Source organism: Heterodontus francisci, chromosome 41 (assembly GCF_036365525.1).
Source record: "Heterodontus francisci isolate sHetFra1 chromosome 41, sHetFra1.hap1, whole genome shotgun sequence".
In the NCBI taxonomy this organism is placed as follows: Eukaryota; Metazoa; Chordata; class Chondrichthyes; order Heterodontiformes; family Heterodontidae; genus Heterodontus; species Heterodontus francisci.
Genome location: NC_090411.1, coordinates 12,515,221 through 12,533,119, shown reverse-complemented (window position 1 = coordinate 12,533,119; position 17,899 = coordinate 12,515,221). Strand labels below are relative to the sequence as shown.

The window sequence follows — 17,899 nt, the reverse complement described above, 5'->3', positions numbered from 1 at the left end:
TTTTTTTTATCCAAGCTGACACTGACCCTCCTATTCCATGAGCCTCAATTTTGTTAACCAGCCTTTATGTGGTTCTTTGTCAAAGGCTTTCTTAAAATCCATATGGACAACATCCATTGCTTTCCCTTCATCAACCTTCTCTGTTACTTCATCAAAAAAAAATCCATATGGTTAGTCAAGCCTGATCTGCCCTTTACAAATCCATGCTGGCTCTCCTTAATTAACTCAAACCTTTCCAAGTACCTGTTGATTTTTTTCCCCTGATTATTGTTTCTAAAACCTTACCCACCACAGATGTTACACTGACCTGCCTGTAGTTACTAGGCATGTTCTTACATCCTTTCTTGATTAAGGGTGTCACATTTGCTACTCTCCAATCTTCTGGCACCTCCCCTCATATCTAGGGAAGATTGGAAGATTATGGCAAGCCGTTCTGCTATCTCTACTCTCACTTCCTTTAGCAACCTGGGTTACAAGCCATCCGGACCAGGAGAATTATCCACTTTAAGCATCGCCAGCCTTTCCAGTACACCCTTCCTATCAATTTTCACCCCATCCATTACCTCTACCATCTCTGTTTCTACCGATATTTTGTCAGCTCTTCTTCCTTAGTGAACGGCGATACAAAGTCCTGATTAAGTATTCTAGCCTATCTTGGCCTTGAAGCATATATCACCCTCTTTGTCCATGATAGGGCTCCCCCTTCTCTTACTACCCGCTTACTATTTATATGCCAGTAACTGCCATTTTATTCTCATATTCTCTCTTTGACAGTCGTATCTTCCTTTTCACTTCCGTTCTCAACATATTGCATTTGGTCTGGTTCTTGCTTGACGAATTCACCTGACATGCATCATCCACCCTTTTTTTTGTTTTGTCGTATTCACTATCTCCCTCGTCATCCAAGGAACCCTGGCTTTGGTTCCCTCACCTTTTGCCCTTGTTGGAATTTACCTTGCCAGTACCTGAAACATCTCCTGCTTAAAGATCACCCATTGCTCCGTTACAGTTTTTCCTGTCAATCTTTGGTTCCATTTTGCCCTGGCTAGATCCTCTCACCCTATTGAAGTTATTCCTCTTCTAATTTCAATTTTAGATTGTTCTTTATGCTTCTCCGTTGCTAATCTAAACATTATGATCCACTTGGCCCACCTCATTCCCCAGCAATAAATCCAGCAATACCTCCTTCCTAGTTGGACCAAGAACCTACTGGTCATGGAAGTTTTCCTGAATACATTTCAGAAATTCCTTCCCCCTCTTTACTGTTTACTCTAGCATTATCCCAAACGATATTTGGAAAATTAATATCTCCACCCCACCAATATCACCACTGTGATATTGCACATCTCTGTGATTTCCCTGTAGATTTGCTCCTCTATCTCTCTCTCTCACTATTTGTAGGCCTATTGAATATCCCCAGTAGCTTGACCAGCCCCTTCTTGCTTCTCAACTCTAACTAAATGGATTTTGTCTTTGCCCCCTCAAGGACATCCTCTCTTTCCAACACTACAATGGCTTCCCTAATCAGTACTGCCACCCCACCTCCCTTTTTTCTTTCTCTGTCTTTTCTGAACACTTTGTATCCTTCAATATTAAGTGCTCAGTCCTCACCATTTTTAAGCCACGTTTCCATTTTGCCACTACATCATATTTCCACACAGCTATTTGTGCTTTTAGCTTACCATCTTTGTGCACTTACATACGTGCATTCTAAACCTGTCTTTTGTATTCCTCGCAGTCCTTCTTTGTCTGCTCCTATCAAATATGATACTATTTCTTTCTCTAGTACTATCCAACACTCTGAATCCTTTATGTATCGTATTCTTCTTCGATGCTGGTGCCCATCCTGCTGCCAATTTAGTTTAAATCCTCCCCAACCAAATTAGTGAACCTGCCCTTGAGGATATTTGTCCCAGTCCTGTTGACGTGCAACCTGTCTCCTTTGAATCGGTGCCTCGTGCCCCAGAAATAGTCCCAAAAACCTGAAGCCCTCACTCCTGCACCATACCTCAAGCCACGTATTGATCCTCCCAATCTTCCTATTTCTATTCTCGCTAGTGCATGGCACTGGGAATAATCCGAATATTACTACCTTTGAGGTCCTACATTTTAAATTCCTCCCTATCTCCTGAAAATCTGATCATACAACCTCAATACCTGCCTTCTCTGTCATCGGTACCAGCAAAAAAGGATGGCCACCCGTCTACTATCTTGAACTCTCAATGCCTGTGGGGTGACCATCTGCTGGAACATACGATCCAGGAAGCTCTCATGCTCCCTGATACTCCGCAGTGACTCCAGCTGCCGTTCAAACTCAGAAATCCTGAGCTCGAGCTCAAGCAGCTGGAGACGCTTCCTACACGCGTGATTCCCCGAGACACATAAAATGTCCTGATGTTCCCACATGGTGCAGGAATGGCAAGCAACAGGTCTCAGCTACCCATCCATGTTCTAAAATAAAAATCTCTATTCCCTCTTTTAGCATCTGGTTTGTGCCTTGTTTAATCTATTAATTTTACTTAATGCCTCTAGACCTGCTCTGTACTAACACTGTTAGTAATTCACTTACTGCTATATTTATACAGATAGAAAATTTTCTTAATTAGTTTAACTAGCTAAGCTGTAAATTTACTACAGTACTTTATAGCTTCCAGGTCCTAGTTTAAACCATTTCCCTAGTTTTGAATAAAAGCCTAATACTCATCAACTAACCACCTACCTGCTGTCTTGTGACGTCACTCCTTGCCGTTTTTTTGGAAGTCACCAATCAGGTCCACACTCTTCCCCTCTCTGATATATCTGTCACTGCTGCTGCGACCTCCAATCAGGACCACTCTTCCTCAACTCTGATTTATCAGCCGCTACTTCTATTTCCAATCTGGTCTGCTCTTACACCCACTCTGATTTATCAGCCGCTGATGCGGCTTCCAATCTGGAAATTGTCCTGCCGATGTGACTATAGGGACGATGGTGGGCAGCAGAAGTGGCAATGTGGGCAGAGGAATGATTCAAAAATCTTAACATTTATTCAATAAACTCTTTTAAAGTATTTTAGGTTAGATTTCATGAAAGGTTTTTGAAAAGAGTAATGGGTAATTTGTGACCATAGAAATTAGAGTGAGATATCTGTATGTTGAACTCAATGGATTGGTGTTGCAACTATGTTTATTTATTGCACTCATGACAACATATCTAGCTTGATTTGTGTGCTATACATTCTGAAAGTAGAGCTAGAAAATGAATAGAAGACTTTGTGCAGTATTAATATTTACTTTGTTGCCTTACAGTAAACTGCTGGGTGGCGGAATTGAAAGCATGGCAATCACCGAAGCATTTGGTGGTGAGTGCAACACATACTCAATGGCCCCAGTATTAATGGGAAGGACAGGAAGGAGGCCACAACCAGTGGACAACCCCATCTAAGGCATGGATACACAAGTCTTGCTGTATTGATTGGCAGGATCTTGCTATCATTTTTTTCTTCTAGTTTCCACCAGGTAACTGGCCATATTGACAGCCTGGATTGTCCCCTGCAATCAGGAGTGGGAAGGTCAGCCACGATCACGGCATGCAGAGGCTGATATTCAGAGCTGGGTGTCCTCCAGAATTAAGAGCGTTGGATATTCTGTCTGTTTAACAGACTGAGACAGCAACATATGAGCCATCAGTTTTTGAGAGTTGTGTTTCTGCTACAACTTTAAGAAATTGTCAAAAATGTAGGCAGTATAGAAGAAATCTTTAAAGGCAATTCAAATCGATCAGCAATAACTCCCAACCTGGAAGGGTAAAAGATAGGCAAATGGTTCATTAGGAGAGAGAGTGGGGAGGAAGGAGCAAAAAATGAGAGTCTGTTCACTGGAAAGTAATACTTTTACTGTTCTGATCATTTCTGCACTTAAAAATACAACTGCTGTTCGTGTCTAGACCTCAGTTGTTTTGAACATTAAGCTTGTCCACTGGGTCCTGAGCTTGCTGCAGCTTGTTACAGTCTCTTTTCATTCAATCATCTTTGAAATATCCCTTATGCAGCCTTTCAATAATCCTGACGCATGGACAAAAAAGCACGGGTGCAAAAGGATCCCCTTTGTGCCACACTGCACCAGCACGCATCTCAATAGAGAAGCAATTCTCAGTTCTTCAGTGATGCCCAATTGGTACCCTGTGGGTTCCACTGCAATATATGTTTCAGTGCTTGAGAGAGTTTGATTTTGAGATCATTCTAAGATTATTTTAACAAGCACCTATGCAGTTTAGAAGGCAATCTTTTCAGGTTTTGCTTGGGAATCAAAACCCTTTGTTTAATGTGCTGCCGTTCTGCCTGTTCCAGTGGACTTAAAAGATTACATGGTGCTATTTGAAGACTAGTCTGTGAGTTCTCCTGTTGCTCTGTCCAGTATTTATCCCTCTTCCAACACTACCAAAAACTGATTAAACAGTCATTCATTTTATTCCTGTTGTTAGGATCCTGCTGTGTGTAATGTCTGCTGCATTTACCTACAAAACAATAGTAACTACACTTCAAAAGTAATTCACTGGCTTTAAAACATTGAGATCTTCAGGATATTAAGGATACTGTATAAATGCAAGATTTTTCTTTTATCTTTCTTTAGTAGTTAATTTCTGTTTTTATTTACAGAATTTCGAACTGGAAAGACGCAGCTGTCACACACTTTCTGTGGTAAGTTCCCATATACAAAGCATTAAAGACCCTCTGCCAGCACTTTAAAAGATGCTAATATGAATGCAGGGTGTGGAATTAGAGCATCTGTGTCTTTGTTGTTTTTCAAACAAAACAGTGCAAATTATGAACTTAAAAGTCCAGCAAAATAAGGTTGCATGGTCTATAGGGTGCCAAGAGTCAGTCTACAATAATTTAGAAGGCAAATTCTTTCAGTGGTAATTGCTATGGTCCAGAAAGCCAGTTGGTGAAGGATGTAACTGGAGATAATCTTGACACACTTTTATAAGCATGTATTTACAATTACAGATTACAAGCGAGCACCTCCTAACCCAACAACCACAGTTTAAATCATTGTCTATTTATACTTTTTTTAAAATGAATTTTAACTCACCAACTGCTGTGATGGTATTTGAACATCTATTCAATTACTGGTACAAGGTTCTAGAATATCAGTCCAGTAACATAACGACTATGCTGCCAAACTCCTAACCATTGTCTATTTATACCTGTTTTGAAAGTGTCTATCGGGGCACAAGTGAATCCTCAATTAATGCCCACCACCTGCCTACAATTAAAAAAAATTAATATACAATTAACAGTAATCAGCATTGTGCTAAAGAAATGGCTGACCAACTAAATGCAGACTTTGGTTCTGTCTTCACAAAGGAGGACACAAATATCATACCAGAAATGTTGGGGAACACATGGCTAAGTGAGAGAGAGGAACTGGAAGAAATTATTATTAGTAGGGAAATGGTGTTGGGGAAATTGATGGGATTGAAGGCCGATAAATCCCCAGGGCCTGATGGTATGCATCCCAGAGTACTTAAGGAAGTGGCCCTAGAAATAGTGGATGTATTGGTGGTCATCTTCCAAGAGTCTTTAGACTCTGGAACAATTCCTACAGATTGGAGGGTGGCTAATGTAACCCCACTATTTAAAAAGGGAGGTAGAGAGAAAACAGGGAATTATAGACCAGTTAGCCTGACGTTGGTAGTGGGGAAAATTCTAGACTCCATTATCAAAGATTTTATAGCAGAGCACTTAGAGAACAGTGGTAGAATTGGGCAGAGTCAGCATGGATTTACGAAAGGGAAATCATGCTTGACAAATCTACTAGAATTCTTCGAGGATGTAACTAGTAGAGTTGATGAGGGGGAGCCAGTGGATGTGGTTTATTTGCACTTTCGGAAGGCTTTCGACAAAGTCCCACATAAGAGATTAGCATGTAAAATTAAAGCGCATGGGATTGGAGGTAATGTATTGCGATGGATAGAAAATTGGTTGGTGGACAGGAAACAAAGAGTAGGGATAAATGGGTCTTTTTCTAAATGGCAGGCAGTGACTAGTGGGGTACCGCAGGGATCGGTGCTAGGACCCCAGCTATTCACAATATACATTAATGATTTAGATGAGGGAACTAAATGTAATATCTCCAAATTTGCAGATGACACAAAACTGGGTGGGAGGGTGAGTTGTGAGGAGGATGCAGAGAGGCTTCAGGGTGATTTGGACAAGTTGAGTGCGTGGACTAGTGCATGGCAGATGCAGTATAATATGGATAAATATGAGGTTAGCCACTTTGGTACAAAAAACAGGAAGGCAGATTATTATCTGAACAGCTATAAACTGAGAGAGGGGACTATGCAGCGAGACCTGGGTGTTCTCGTACACCAGTCGCTGAAGGTAAGCATGCAGGTCCAACAGGTGGTAAAAAAGGCAAATTGTATATTGGCCTTCATAGCGAGAGGATCCAAGTACAGGAGCAGGGATGTCTTGCTGCAATTATACAGGGCTTGGTGAGGCCACACCTGGAATATTGTGTGCAGTTTTGGTCTCCTTATCTGAGGAAGGATGTTCTTGCTATAGAGGGAGTGCAGCGAAGGTTTACCAGACTGATTCCTGGGATGGCGGAACTGACGTATGAGGAGAGATTGAGTCGGTTAGGATTATACTCGCTGGAGTTCAGAAGAGTGAGGAGGGATCTCATAGAAACCTGTAAAATTCTAACAGGACTTGACAGGGTAGATGCAGGAAGAATGTTCCCCATGGTGAGGGAGTCCAGACCAGGGGTCATAGTCTAAGGATACGGGGTAAACCTTTCAGCACTGAGATGAGGAGAAATTTCTTCACCCAGAGAGTGATGAGCCTGTGGAATTCGCTACCACAGAAAGCAGTTGAGGCCAAAACATTGTATGTTTTCAAGAAGGAGTTGGATATAGCTCTTGGGTCTAAAGGGATCAAAGGATATGAGGCAAAAGCGGGAACAGGCTACTGAGTTGGATGATCAGCCATGATCATAATGAATGGCAGTGCAGACTCGAAGGGCCGAATGGCCTACTCCTGCTCCTTCCTTCTATGTTTGTATGTGCTACTGGGAGAACAGAGCATTGTCGTCTATCCCAGGGACAGATTGATTTATATTAGACTTATCCTTAGACTACATAGAATCATTTAGAGGAGAGTATTACAGTAGTGGTTCGCTGAGTTGCAGAATATAAATGTAACAGTTCTGCTTTGTTTGCACTGCAACTTTCAATTCGGGTGAGCCTGGGATGAGTAGCACTGAAATTAGGCAGGCTGATGAAAATCTAATGATCTAGCTGCCTCTGATCAGCACTTTGTCAATTGATTTATCTCTGAGAAGTATTTTTAATTTTCTTTCATTGTAGTAACTGCTCAGCTTCCTGGACCCAGTGGATACTGTGGAGGAAAGGTGATCTTCATTGATACAGAGAATACCTTGTATCCTTTCCATTGTTAGCTTTTTCAATTCCATGACTTCTTCTGTTATTATTCAGATCCTGTGTACACACAATCTGTACCTCCTCATCTCCTTCCTCCTACTCTTAGTTCTATTTGGGTCTGAGCTCCAACTGTGAAGTGCCTTAGGATGTTTTATTAGACTAAAAGCACAATGAAATGTAGTAATGGCTGCAATTTCAGTTTTTGCCTGCAGATTGTACTAATTGCTCATTTCAGAGATCTTATTGGGATATTTCTTTCAAATTAGTCTGAAAGGTGTACTTATTTACATAATTTTTGAGTCTTACATCTTGATCACATGGTGATATGTAAATATTTATGTTGTGTTGAGTCATCCTTATGCTCTCCAACATTCCATGTAAAGGGCTTTGAAGGTACTCAAAGGACCGCATGAAAGACTTCTGCTGATTAACAAGTGTGGCCTTTGTAAAGTATGAATCTGTGTGTCCCACAACAGCTGCACATCTGGGGCTAGATATAATGGGCTCCCCGGGGAGCTCACAGAATTGTGGCGGGCGGCAGGGGGTGGAGGCCCGTTGCCTTCCCATCGCAACGCAATTAAGTCGGGGGCAGGAAAGGCAAGCGATGGCCTCCCCACCCTGAGGCCAGTTGAGGCTTATTATCAGCCACTTAAGGGCCTCTTCCCGCTGCTGCTGGAATAAAACCAGTGGTGTGGGTGGCCCCTGCCATGCGGGGCGGTCGCCCAGTAAAGTGAGACAGCCTTCTTTCAGGCTTGGGGGTGGGGGGGGGGGGGGGGGGGGGTGGTGGGTGCAGGGGTTGGTGCTGGTGGTGGTCCTTCCCCCAACCATCACCAGGGTCTGTTGGACTTGCCCCAGCGATCTCGCCTCACTCACCTTTAGTCTGGGTCTCCAGCAGTGGGCTTAGTTCCAAGGCCACCTGTAGTACAGGCAGTGGCCACAGCTCCTGGTGACTGCCAATACTACTGAACTGCTGGCTCTCTGATTGGCTGGCTGCTCTTGGAGGCAGGATTCTTGCCCAGGCACCATTAAATAGAGCCGGCAGAGGGGGCTGTGAATTGCTGGGAGCTCCGCTGGCTCCACTAAATTCAGCTCCAGGTCTCTCTTCCACACTCAATCTTATTGCTGTTTGGCTGCTGTCACCATCACTTGTTCTTCCTCACTGATGCTCCCTGCTTCATCCAGTCTCTCCTCTTGACCAATTCCTATGATGCTTTGGAGGTCTGGAGTCCTTGAGAGGTACTCCTCCGGTTATTTGATAGGTTTGCTCTCTTGTGATGAGACATCATACATTGGCTGGTCTGCCAGCAGTATGGGTTATCTATTGGCGGTTATGTGCAGCCTTCTTTGAAAAAAGAACAGAGACCTGTAACTGTTAGAGGGCAACACAAGGGGCACTCGAATGAGACGCTTACATTCCTCTTGGTTTGAAAGAATGAGTAGAAATTATGAAAGTAGTTCCAACTCCTTTCAGGACTCAGTGGCACCCTCCACCAGTGCAGAGAAACACACTTTAGTGGGGACTCCAATAGAGAAGGCTAGGTTATCACATGGTGTGGCACACATCACGTGAGTAGGTGCTGGGGACAGAGACAACAGTGTAGAGTTCCCATCAGAGGGTGCAGGACACTCTAACCTGTGTTCAGCTGGCTGCAGATGCTGAGCCTCAGGGATCATCCAGAAAGAGGACATTTGTGAAGCAGCAATGGGAAATGTGTGATTCTGTCAGCATTTCCAGAGGCAATCCGCACCCATGGAAAGAGATTACAGGAGTACGTCTTTACCATAAGTACCATGATGTCTCAGGCGTTTGCACTAATGTCTACTGCCATGGAAAGAGTGGCAATCTGCATGGAGAATCAGACACAGCAGGCATGCTGACCCTGACCAATGGCCTGCACACTCAGTCCTCCACTTTAAACAGGATGGAGGAGATGCCTCATCGTAGCCATTTAATGCCTCACTTAAGTGCAGCAAAGCACTCTTCAGCCCTTGGCTAGCAGGGAGAGCTATGAGAGGGCAGATATAGAAAGGGATTCTTCAGATATAGAAGTGGGGATTCTCCTCAAGGCATTCCCACTTCTCATCCCTTGCCCCCACCCTTCTCTCAGCTCCACAGGCTGCTTCCTGCCCTGATTACCAAGTCTGCCCCTGAACAGGTGCAGGTGGGGTAGTCTTTGGCGGGGCCCTCACGGGCTCTAAAACCTAGACGACATCTGCCATATGCAGCTGTCAGAACAGGAAAACAAGAGCCTGCCTCCTGATCTGTTGAAGCTGCAAGGGTAGCACCACACATAGGATAATTAGAAAGCAGAAGAGATAGATTTCTTAGTTATTGAAATATATAAGATCCTGAGGGGACTTAATAGGGTGAATACTGGGAAGATGTTTTCTCTTGTGGGGGAGACTTGAACCAGGGGACACAGTTTAAAAATAAGAGGTCTCCCATTTAAGACAGAGATGAAGAGAAATTTAGTCTGTGGAATTCTCTTCCCCAGAAAACAGCGGAGGATATTGTGCCTAATCTGCACTTACTCTTAAAGAATTCATGAAAGCAGACTGGTGAAAGGTATATCAACGTTTTATTCACACATTAAATCATCAAGTACAAGCTCTCACTACTTGCACAGTATCAATCAAGTACAAGTTCTCACAGCTTGTACAGTATGCTACCCATCAAGACACGAGGTGATCAGTCTCGGACTTGCGGCTGCTCTTTTGTTCTCTGAGCCTTTGACTCAGGGTATCTTCCCGAGTGTTCTTCCCTGGGGTTCTCATGCCTTCCCCAGTTTCAGTCAGGGGTTAAATCTTGTTTCCTAGACCCTCCCTCTTAGTTACTCATAGGGGTCTGGTATAATGACATAATGATAATTCCTTATTTGGTTCAGTGAGAACCTGGTCAGTATTTCTTGATTCTTTACACTCTCCCATTGTCTACTGTGAGTCTAATCATATCTCGTGTCCATAGCAACTCCTTTATCTGGTTTGTGCAAGGACACAGTCTGGTAGCACCTCACTTGTTTCAGCCTGTTTTTCTGTACTGTCTACAATTTCTTGGCCATCTGTGTGCTGTGGCCCCTTTCTTCCCAGTCCCCCTATGTTTTAACACACTGTGTTAAATGATACTGTGTATCATTGTGTGACTAGCCCCTTTGTTTCAACTAAGTTCTTATATGTTTTTACTGGGTCTATAAGGGTGGGTTATTGAATTTATTCAAGGCTGAGTTAGATAGATTTTGACAGACAAGGGAGTCAAGGGTTATGGGGGGCAGACAGGAAAGTGGAATTGAGACCACAATCAGAATGGCCTACTACTGCTCCTATGTTCCTAGTTGCACAAGGGAATTCACTTGGGTGTTTATAACAATGTTGATGTCGTTATGTCTATGTAAATTTCAGTGAATTAAGCACTTTATTGTCCTTCAATCTCCATTGTTGCCTCCCATTTGGACATTAGCCTTCATGAGAATAGTATGACCGGAGTGGAAGACCAGCAAAGGGTGTGAATGTGATGGAAGGATTTGTAACTGTGGGATGGTGGGTGGATGGGGGCAAAGGGTTTAGCATTGGAGTCCCATATGGTTTCATGCACTCAGGTTATCTGAAGCATGCCTGCATGAGCCCATTGCGAGCTTCTCTGGCTTCTATAAATATGTGAAGAGGAAAAAATTAGTGAAGACAAATGGAGGCCCCTTACAGTCAGAAACAGGGGAAATTATAATGGGGAACAAAGAAATGGCAGAACAATTAAACACATACTTTGGTTCTGTCTTCACAAAGGAGGACACAGATAACCTCCCAAAAATGTTAGGTCTAATGAGAGGGAGGAACTAAAGGAAATCTCTCTATGACTCTAAAAGTGCTAGGGAAATTAATGGGGTTAAAGGCTGACAAATCCCCAGGGCCTGTTAATCTACATCCCAGAGTACTAAAGGAAGTGGCCCTGGAAATAGTGGATGCATTGGTGGTCAACGTCCAAAATTCTAAAGACTATGGACCAGTTTCTACAGATTGGAGGGTGGCAAATGTTACCCCACTATTTAAAAAAGGAGGGAGAGAAAAAACAGGGAACTACAGACCAGTTAGCCTTACATCAGTAGTGGGGAAAATACTAGAGTCTATTATAAAGGATGTGATAGCAGAACATTTGGAAAGCATAAACGGGATTGGACAAAGTCAGCATGGGTTTACGAAAGGGAAATCATGCTTAACAAATCTACTGGAGTTTCTTGAGGATGTAACTAGTAGAATAGATGAGGGAGAACCAGTGGATGTGGTGTATTTGGATTTTCAGAAGGCTTTTGATAAGGTCCCACATAAGAGGTTAGTGTGCAAAATTAAAGCACATGGGATTGGGGGTAATATACTGGCATAGATTGAGAATTGGTTGACAGATAGGAAACAGAGAGTAGGAATAAAACGGTCTTTTTCTGGGTGGCAGGCAGTAACTAGTGGAGTACCACAGGGATCAGTGCTTGGGCCCCAGCTATTCACAATATAAATGACTTGGGTGAGGGAACTATAAATATAACATTTCCAAGTTTGCAGACGACACAAAGTTGGGGGGAATATGAGCTGTGAGGAGGATGCAAAGAGGCTCCAATGTGATTTGGACAAGTTGGGTGAGTGGGCAAATGCATGGCAGATACAGTATAATGTGGATAAATGTGAGGTTATCCACTTTGGTTGTAAAAATAGAAAGGCAGATTATTATCTGAATGGTGATGGATTGGGAAAGGGGGAGGTGCAACAAGACCTGGGTGTCCTTGTACACCAATCGCTGAAAGCAAGCATTCAGGTGCAGCAAGCAGTTAGGAATGTGAATGGTATGTTGGCCTTCATTGCAAGAGGATTTGAGTACAGGAGCAAGGATGTCTTACTGCAGTTATACAAGGTGAGACCACATCTGGAGTATTGTGTGCAGTTTTGGTCTCCTTATCTGAGGAAGGATGTCCTTGCCATGGAGGGAGTACCAAGAAGATTTACTAGGCTGATTCCTGGGATGGCAGGATTAACGTATGAGGCGAGATTGGGTTGACTAGGCCTATATTCACTCGAGTTTAAAAGAATGAGAGGGGATCTCATAGAAACCTACAAAATTCTAGCAGGACTATACAGGCTAGATGCAGGGAGGATGTTCCCGATGGCTGGGGAGTCCAGACCCAGGAGTCACAGCCTCAGGATACGGGGTATGCCATTTAGAACCGAGATGAGGAGAAATTTCTTCACTCAGAGGGTGGTGAACCTGTGGAATTCTCTACCGCAGGAGACAGTGGAGGCCAAGTCATAAATATATTCAAGAAGGAGATAGATATATTTCTTAATGCTAAAGGGATCAAGGGATATGGGGAGAAAGCGGGAACAGGGTACTGAATTAGACGATCAGCCATGATCTATTTTGAATAGTGGAGCAGGCCCGAAGGGCTGAATGGCCTACACCTGCTCATATTTTCTATGTTTCAGTCACAGTTGCAGGCCCTCTGGCCACATCAGGTTCTTCCTCCTCCTCCTCCTCCTCTTCCTCTTCTCCTCCTGCTCAGAGGATGCCAAGTGGCAGCACCTTCCTCCTCCTGCAGCTCGACTCCTCTCTGCAACACCATGTTGTGTAAGGCACATCAGACCACTATATTCCCTTGCTGGTGCATACTTAAGGGTGCCCCAGATCTGTCAGGGCACCTGAATCGCATCTTCACCAGTGGCCTGCTTTCTGAATGCCCTTGTGTCATGTGGCTGCTGTTGTGCCTTACCACTACATCAGTGGTAGGGCTCCTGACATTTGTCATCAGCAAGGTCCTCAGAGGATAGCCCTTATCTCTGAGGAGCCACCCACTCATTGGGCTGGATTTTGCAGAGGAGGCAGGATCCCCAACGCTGGACCGGAAATGTGGGGGGAGCTCCGCCTCGGCCTATTTGCGTCCCTGCCACCAGCCCCCCCCCCTCCCCTCCCCCCAGCACAATCCTCCGTTGTTCCAGAGGCGAAGTTTCCAGCGCCGAGATCTCTGTCCCTTTCAAGATGGGAATCCCGCCTTCAAGAGCTGCCGGCCAATCACAGGGCCGGCAGCTCAGCACTATTGGCAGCGCCCTGGGAGCAGTTGCCATTGCCGGTACTGCAGAGGCCTTGGGCCCAGGCCCTCTGCTGAAACCCCAGACCTCAGGTAAGTGAAGCATAGTCGCTGGGGCCAGGCCGGAAGACTCCAGAGAAGGGGTGTCGGGTATGGTCTTAAAGTTCAGTGGTTCGGGGTCCTGGAAGTTGCATTGTTTCCCGGCCGGTGCCCTCCATGGGCCACAGATTGCCCACGGAGGAGGAAGCCCTCCATGAAAGGCTGCAGTGAGGGTGCCTTGTTTTACCTGCCTCCCCCCCGCCCACCCCCCCACACTACCTCTGCTGCTGCTTAAACCCCAGCAGCAGGATGGATGAGGCCACTTAACGGACTCAATTGGCCTTTGAGTGGGAAGGCCATCAGTGGGCCTATCCCATCCCCAGGAAAATCACTTGGTGTCGGGGCAGCTGGACCCTCTGCACCCCCCTGCCTTTCCGCCACCCGTCATGATTCTATGAGCCTCCCTGTCTCTGACCCCACTTCAGAGGGCCCATAAAATCCAGCCCATTCCGTGTGGAGGTGCCATCACCTGTGGGAAATGTGACTGTCGCAGAATGAAGGAATCATGGCAGCTTGCAGGATATCTTGCACAGACATGCATGAAAACCTTCCAGTGGTTTCATACCAACTAAACATTGAAGGAGTGGAATCCCTTCTGATTGATAAATACTGCAGGATGTGTGCAGGCAATGACTACCTGAACCTGTAGGTATCCAGCCACTGCGACAAATGCGAGAGCCCTCTGTGTCTGACTTACCTCATCAGTGGATATAAGTGGCAGGTGAATAAAAGCTTTGCCAAAGAGAGGATCTTAATGGACGAAAGAGAGGCGGAGAGGTTTCAGCACAGAATTCCAGAGTTTAGGGCCTAGGCAGCTGAAGGCATGGCGATTCATGATGGAGCTTGAAAAATCGGGCATGCACAAGAGACCAGAATTGGAGGAGCACAGAGATCTTAGAATGTCGTGGTGCTGGAGGCGGTGACAGAGCAGGGGAGGAATAAGGCCATGAATATATTTGAATACAAGGATGAGCATTTTAAAATTGAGGGTTGCCAGACAGGGAGCCAATATAGATTAGTGAGCACAGGAGTGATTGAGTGAACAAGACTTGGTCTGAGATAAAATGCAGGTAGCAGAATTTAGATGATGTAAAGTTTATGGAGGGTTAAAGATGGGAGGCTGGCCAGGAGAGCATTGAAATAATCAAGTCTAGTGACAACAAAGACATTAATGAAGGTTTCAACAGCAGATGAGCTAAGGTGGAGATGGGCGAGGTTCCAGAGCTGGAAGTAGATGGTCTTGGTGATGGAGAGTCTATGTGATAATTAAAATCTCCCATTGTCATCACTTTTTCTTCGCAGTGGGTGGTGGTCAGAAGGTTGCTGATAGTGCCGCTTTTTGAAGTTCTCTTGTACTTGAAAAAGAATTTTAAAAAGCAAGACTTACTTTAAGTTTCAGCATGCGGTTTATAATGGGTACGATGACAGGTGCATGTATCAAGCAATTAAATTCCTATGAGGCCCTTTGTGGAGTGAATGCATGTGAGTGAGGCTACACCTGCAGGTGAAGACTAGGGGTGTCCGAGATCACAGCAACTCTGTTTTTTAAAAAAAATTCTCCTCATCTCCCCCTTTGGTTCTTTTGCTAACTACCTTAAATCTGTGTCAAAAACAAGAAATGCTGGATTCACTCAGCAGGTCTGGCAGCATCTGTGGAAAGAGAAGCAGAGTTAACGTTTCGGGTCAGTGACCCTTCTTCGGAACCACCATAAATCTGTGTCCTCTGGTTACTGACCCTTCTGCCAGTGGAAACAGTTTCTCCTTATTTACTCTATCAAAACCCCTCATAATTTTGAGCACCTCTATTTATTGTTGGGGGCATAGATGTGAGGTAATTTGTGGACAGATTGGAGGGGAGTTGAGACTTTTTTCACTCAGAGGGCAGTGGGAGCCTGGAACTCACTGCCTGAAAGGGGGATAGAGGCAGAAACTGTTAAAATATACTTGGATATGAACTTGAAGTCCCAGAACCTGCAGGGCTACAGACCAAGAGCTGGAAAGTGGGATTAGGCTGGATCGCTCTTTTTCAGCTGGCACAGACACCCTGGACCAAATGGTTTCTTTGTGTGCTGTAATTTCTTGATATTTCTAAGAGCACTGTGCCACCTCCTGGGCATTGATGGTAAACATTTCAAGCACTTTAACACAGTGTAATGGGAGTCATCACAGTGGACAGGGGAGCTCAGTACTGTGCATTCTTGGTGTGTCTGGCAACTTTCACCTTACCTGACGTCAAGGTCATTTAACATTTTCCAGCTGTGAGTTGCCATAAATATGGTCTCGGAGTTGGCACTGACTGTATGGGGCTTGCAGGGCACTGTTCCCAACAGGGCTTTTGTCCTCTGTCTAACCTTTGTCTAGTGGCACATCCACATCTGCATCCTAGAACTTGCAGGCTCTCTGTTCTCCTGTAGACTTCACAGATATCATTTGTAATGACCTCTTGCACGCTGCTGATAGTTCATTTGGCTGAATGCCTGAACCTTTAAACCACTGAAGGCTTTTTAATCCTGCAGCAGCATGCTAGTTCTTGCCCACAGCAGACAGGCTCTGAATCAGCGATACCCCTGACACCTGAAGCTCACCTCTAATGTTTAAGTTAGGTTAACTGCAGAAGATAAAGTATCTGCATAGGACCATTGCGTAACACATTCTGTCCTGTTCAGCTCAGGATTTCACCCAAGTGGAAAATCTAGGCTATTGTATTTGTATAATATGCATTAGAGTCCCAGCATTATAGTCAGGGTATGTTTGAAATATCAAGTATATTGCCTGTATAATATCTTGCATTGTGTGTTTTTATCCTGTATACTGTGTGTGTGTGTCTGTACATTATCATTATTTAAACTATTAAACCTTGTGAAATCTATGTAGTCTATGTGTGTCTGTGTGATATCCTGTAGCTATCCAGTTAAGTAGACCCAAAAATCCTTAACCTCATGTAGCCGCCCGGATAGACTGCGAGGGATTGCTGATCGCTTTCATGTGGATCCAGATGCAGTGCTGGATAATGTGCTGTATGCACGCGCCTATACCAGTAAGAACACATTAATACATTTAAGAACATAAGAAATAGGAGCAGGAGGAGGCTGTTCAGCCCTTCAAGCCCACTCTGCCATTCAATGAGATCATGGTTGATCTTCTACTTCAATGCCATTTTCCTGCACTATCCCCGTATCCCTTGATGTTTTTAATGAGAAGCGTGGGATGTTTTTGAGCTTTGTAATATTCTTTAAGGTATGACAAAACTTTTTCTGTTGATTCCTGTGTCGGTTCTCTCTTAGCCTTCTTTGTGGTAAGGAGAACAACCCCAGCCTTTCTAGTCTATCTGCATCACAGTAATCCCTCATCCCTGAAGCCATTTTAGTAAATCTCTTCTGCACCCTCTCCAAAGCCTTCACATTCTTCCTAACGTGTGGTGCCTAGAGTTGGACACAGTACTTCATCTGAGGGCGAATATGTGTTTTACATAGGTTTAGCATAACTTTCTGGCTTTTGTACTCTATGGCTGGGATTTTATTCTTGCGACGGCGATCTCGACGTCCAGAGAAAGTGACACTGAGATCCCCACGTCGCCTCTTCTCTGGAAGGCCCACCAAATCTAGTGACAATCAGGCAGTTAAATGGACGGTGGTGGGCCTTCCACAGGATCAAGGCATCCTGTTGCCAGAAGTCCCGCCCTTGGAGCGCCACCGCAGAGGCGGTGGCTGCTGCGGAAGGAACACCTACCAGATGCCCAGGAGCGTCGCTGGACCCAGGCCACAGGTAGGCCAGGGCAGGAGGGGTCTCGCAGGGTGTGGGTCGCAGGGGAGAGGGATCAGCAGCAAGGGTAGGGTTGGCTCTCAGCAGGCACCCCCCTCCCACCCCCCGTTGTCGGTCCCTCGTTCAGGCACGGTGTTTCATGCCGTGCTTCCCATGCAGCAACAGGGCTGCCTGCTGCACGGCTAACTGCGCCGGTGGAGGGATGAGGCCCTTTATTGGGGATTAATTGCCCAGTTAAGGGCCTCAATAGGCAACGGGGCGATAAAGGCTGTTCACAGTCCTTGCTGTCCCGGACTAAATTTTAGCGGAGGTGGGATGGTGGCGGAAAGGACCCCTGCCCCACTACCATCCCACCTGATTTTGTGCTCTTCCTGCCTCCAAACCCGCCAGAGGGGAGAGCATAAAATTCCCCTCATGCCTCTATTCATAAAGCCCAGGATCTCACATGCTTTATTAACTGCTTTGTCATGCCACCTTCAGCAACCCCAGGTCTCTCTCTCCTTGCACCCACTTTAAAATTGTACCATTTGGTTTCTATTGGCTTTCCCTGT

General features: G+C 45.0%; 1 protein-coding gene across 1 annotated transcript in view; it reads left to right on the top strand.

The window, feature by feature from the left end:
• Window positions 1-17,899, top strand: part of dmc1 (DNA meiotic recombinase 1) — a 186,581-nt gene that overhangs the window by 54,943 nt on the left and 113,739 nt on the right. The window contains exons 5-8 of the mRNA XM_068019900.1: window positions 3,288-3,340; window positions 4,637-4,678; window positions 7,354-7,426; window positions 16,532-16,623. Of these exons, the coding sequence (XP_067876001.1) occupies window positions 3,288-3,340; window positions 4,637-4,678; window positions 7,354-7,426; window positions 16,532-16,623 (260 nt within the window). The remainder of the gene's footprint in view (window positions 1-3,287; window positions 3,341-4,636; window positions 4,679-7,353; window positions 7,427-16,531; window positions 16,624-17,899) is intronic.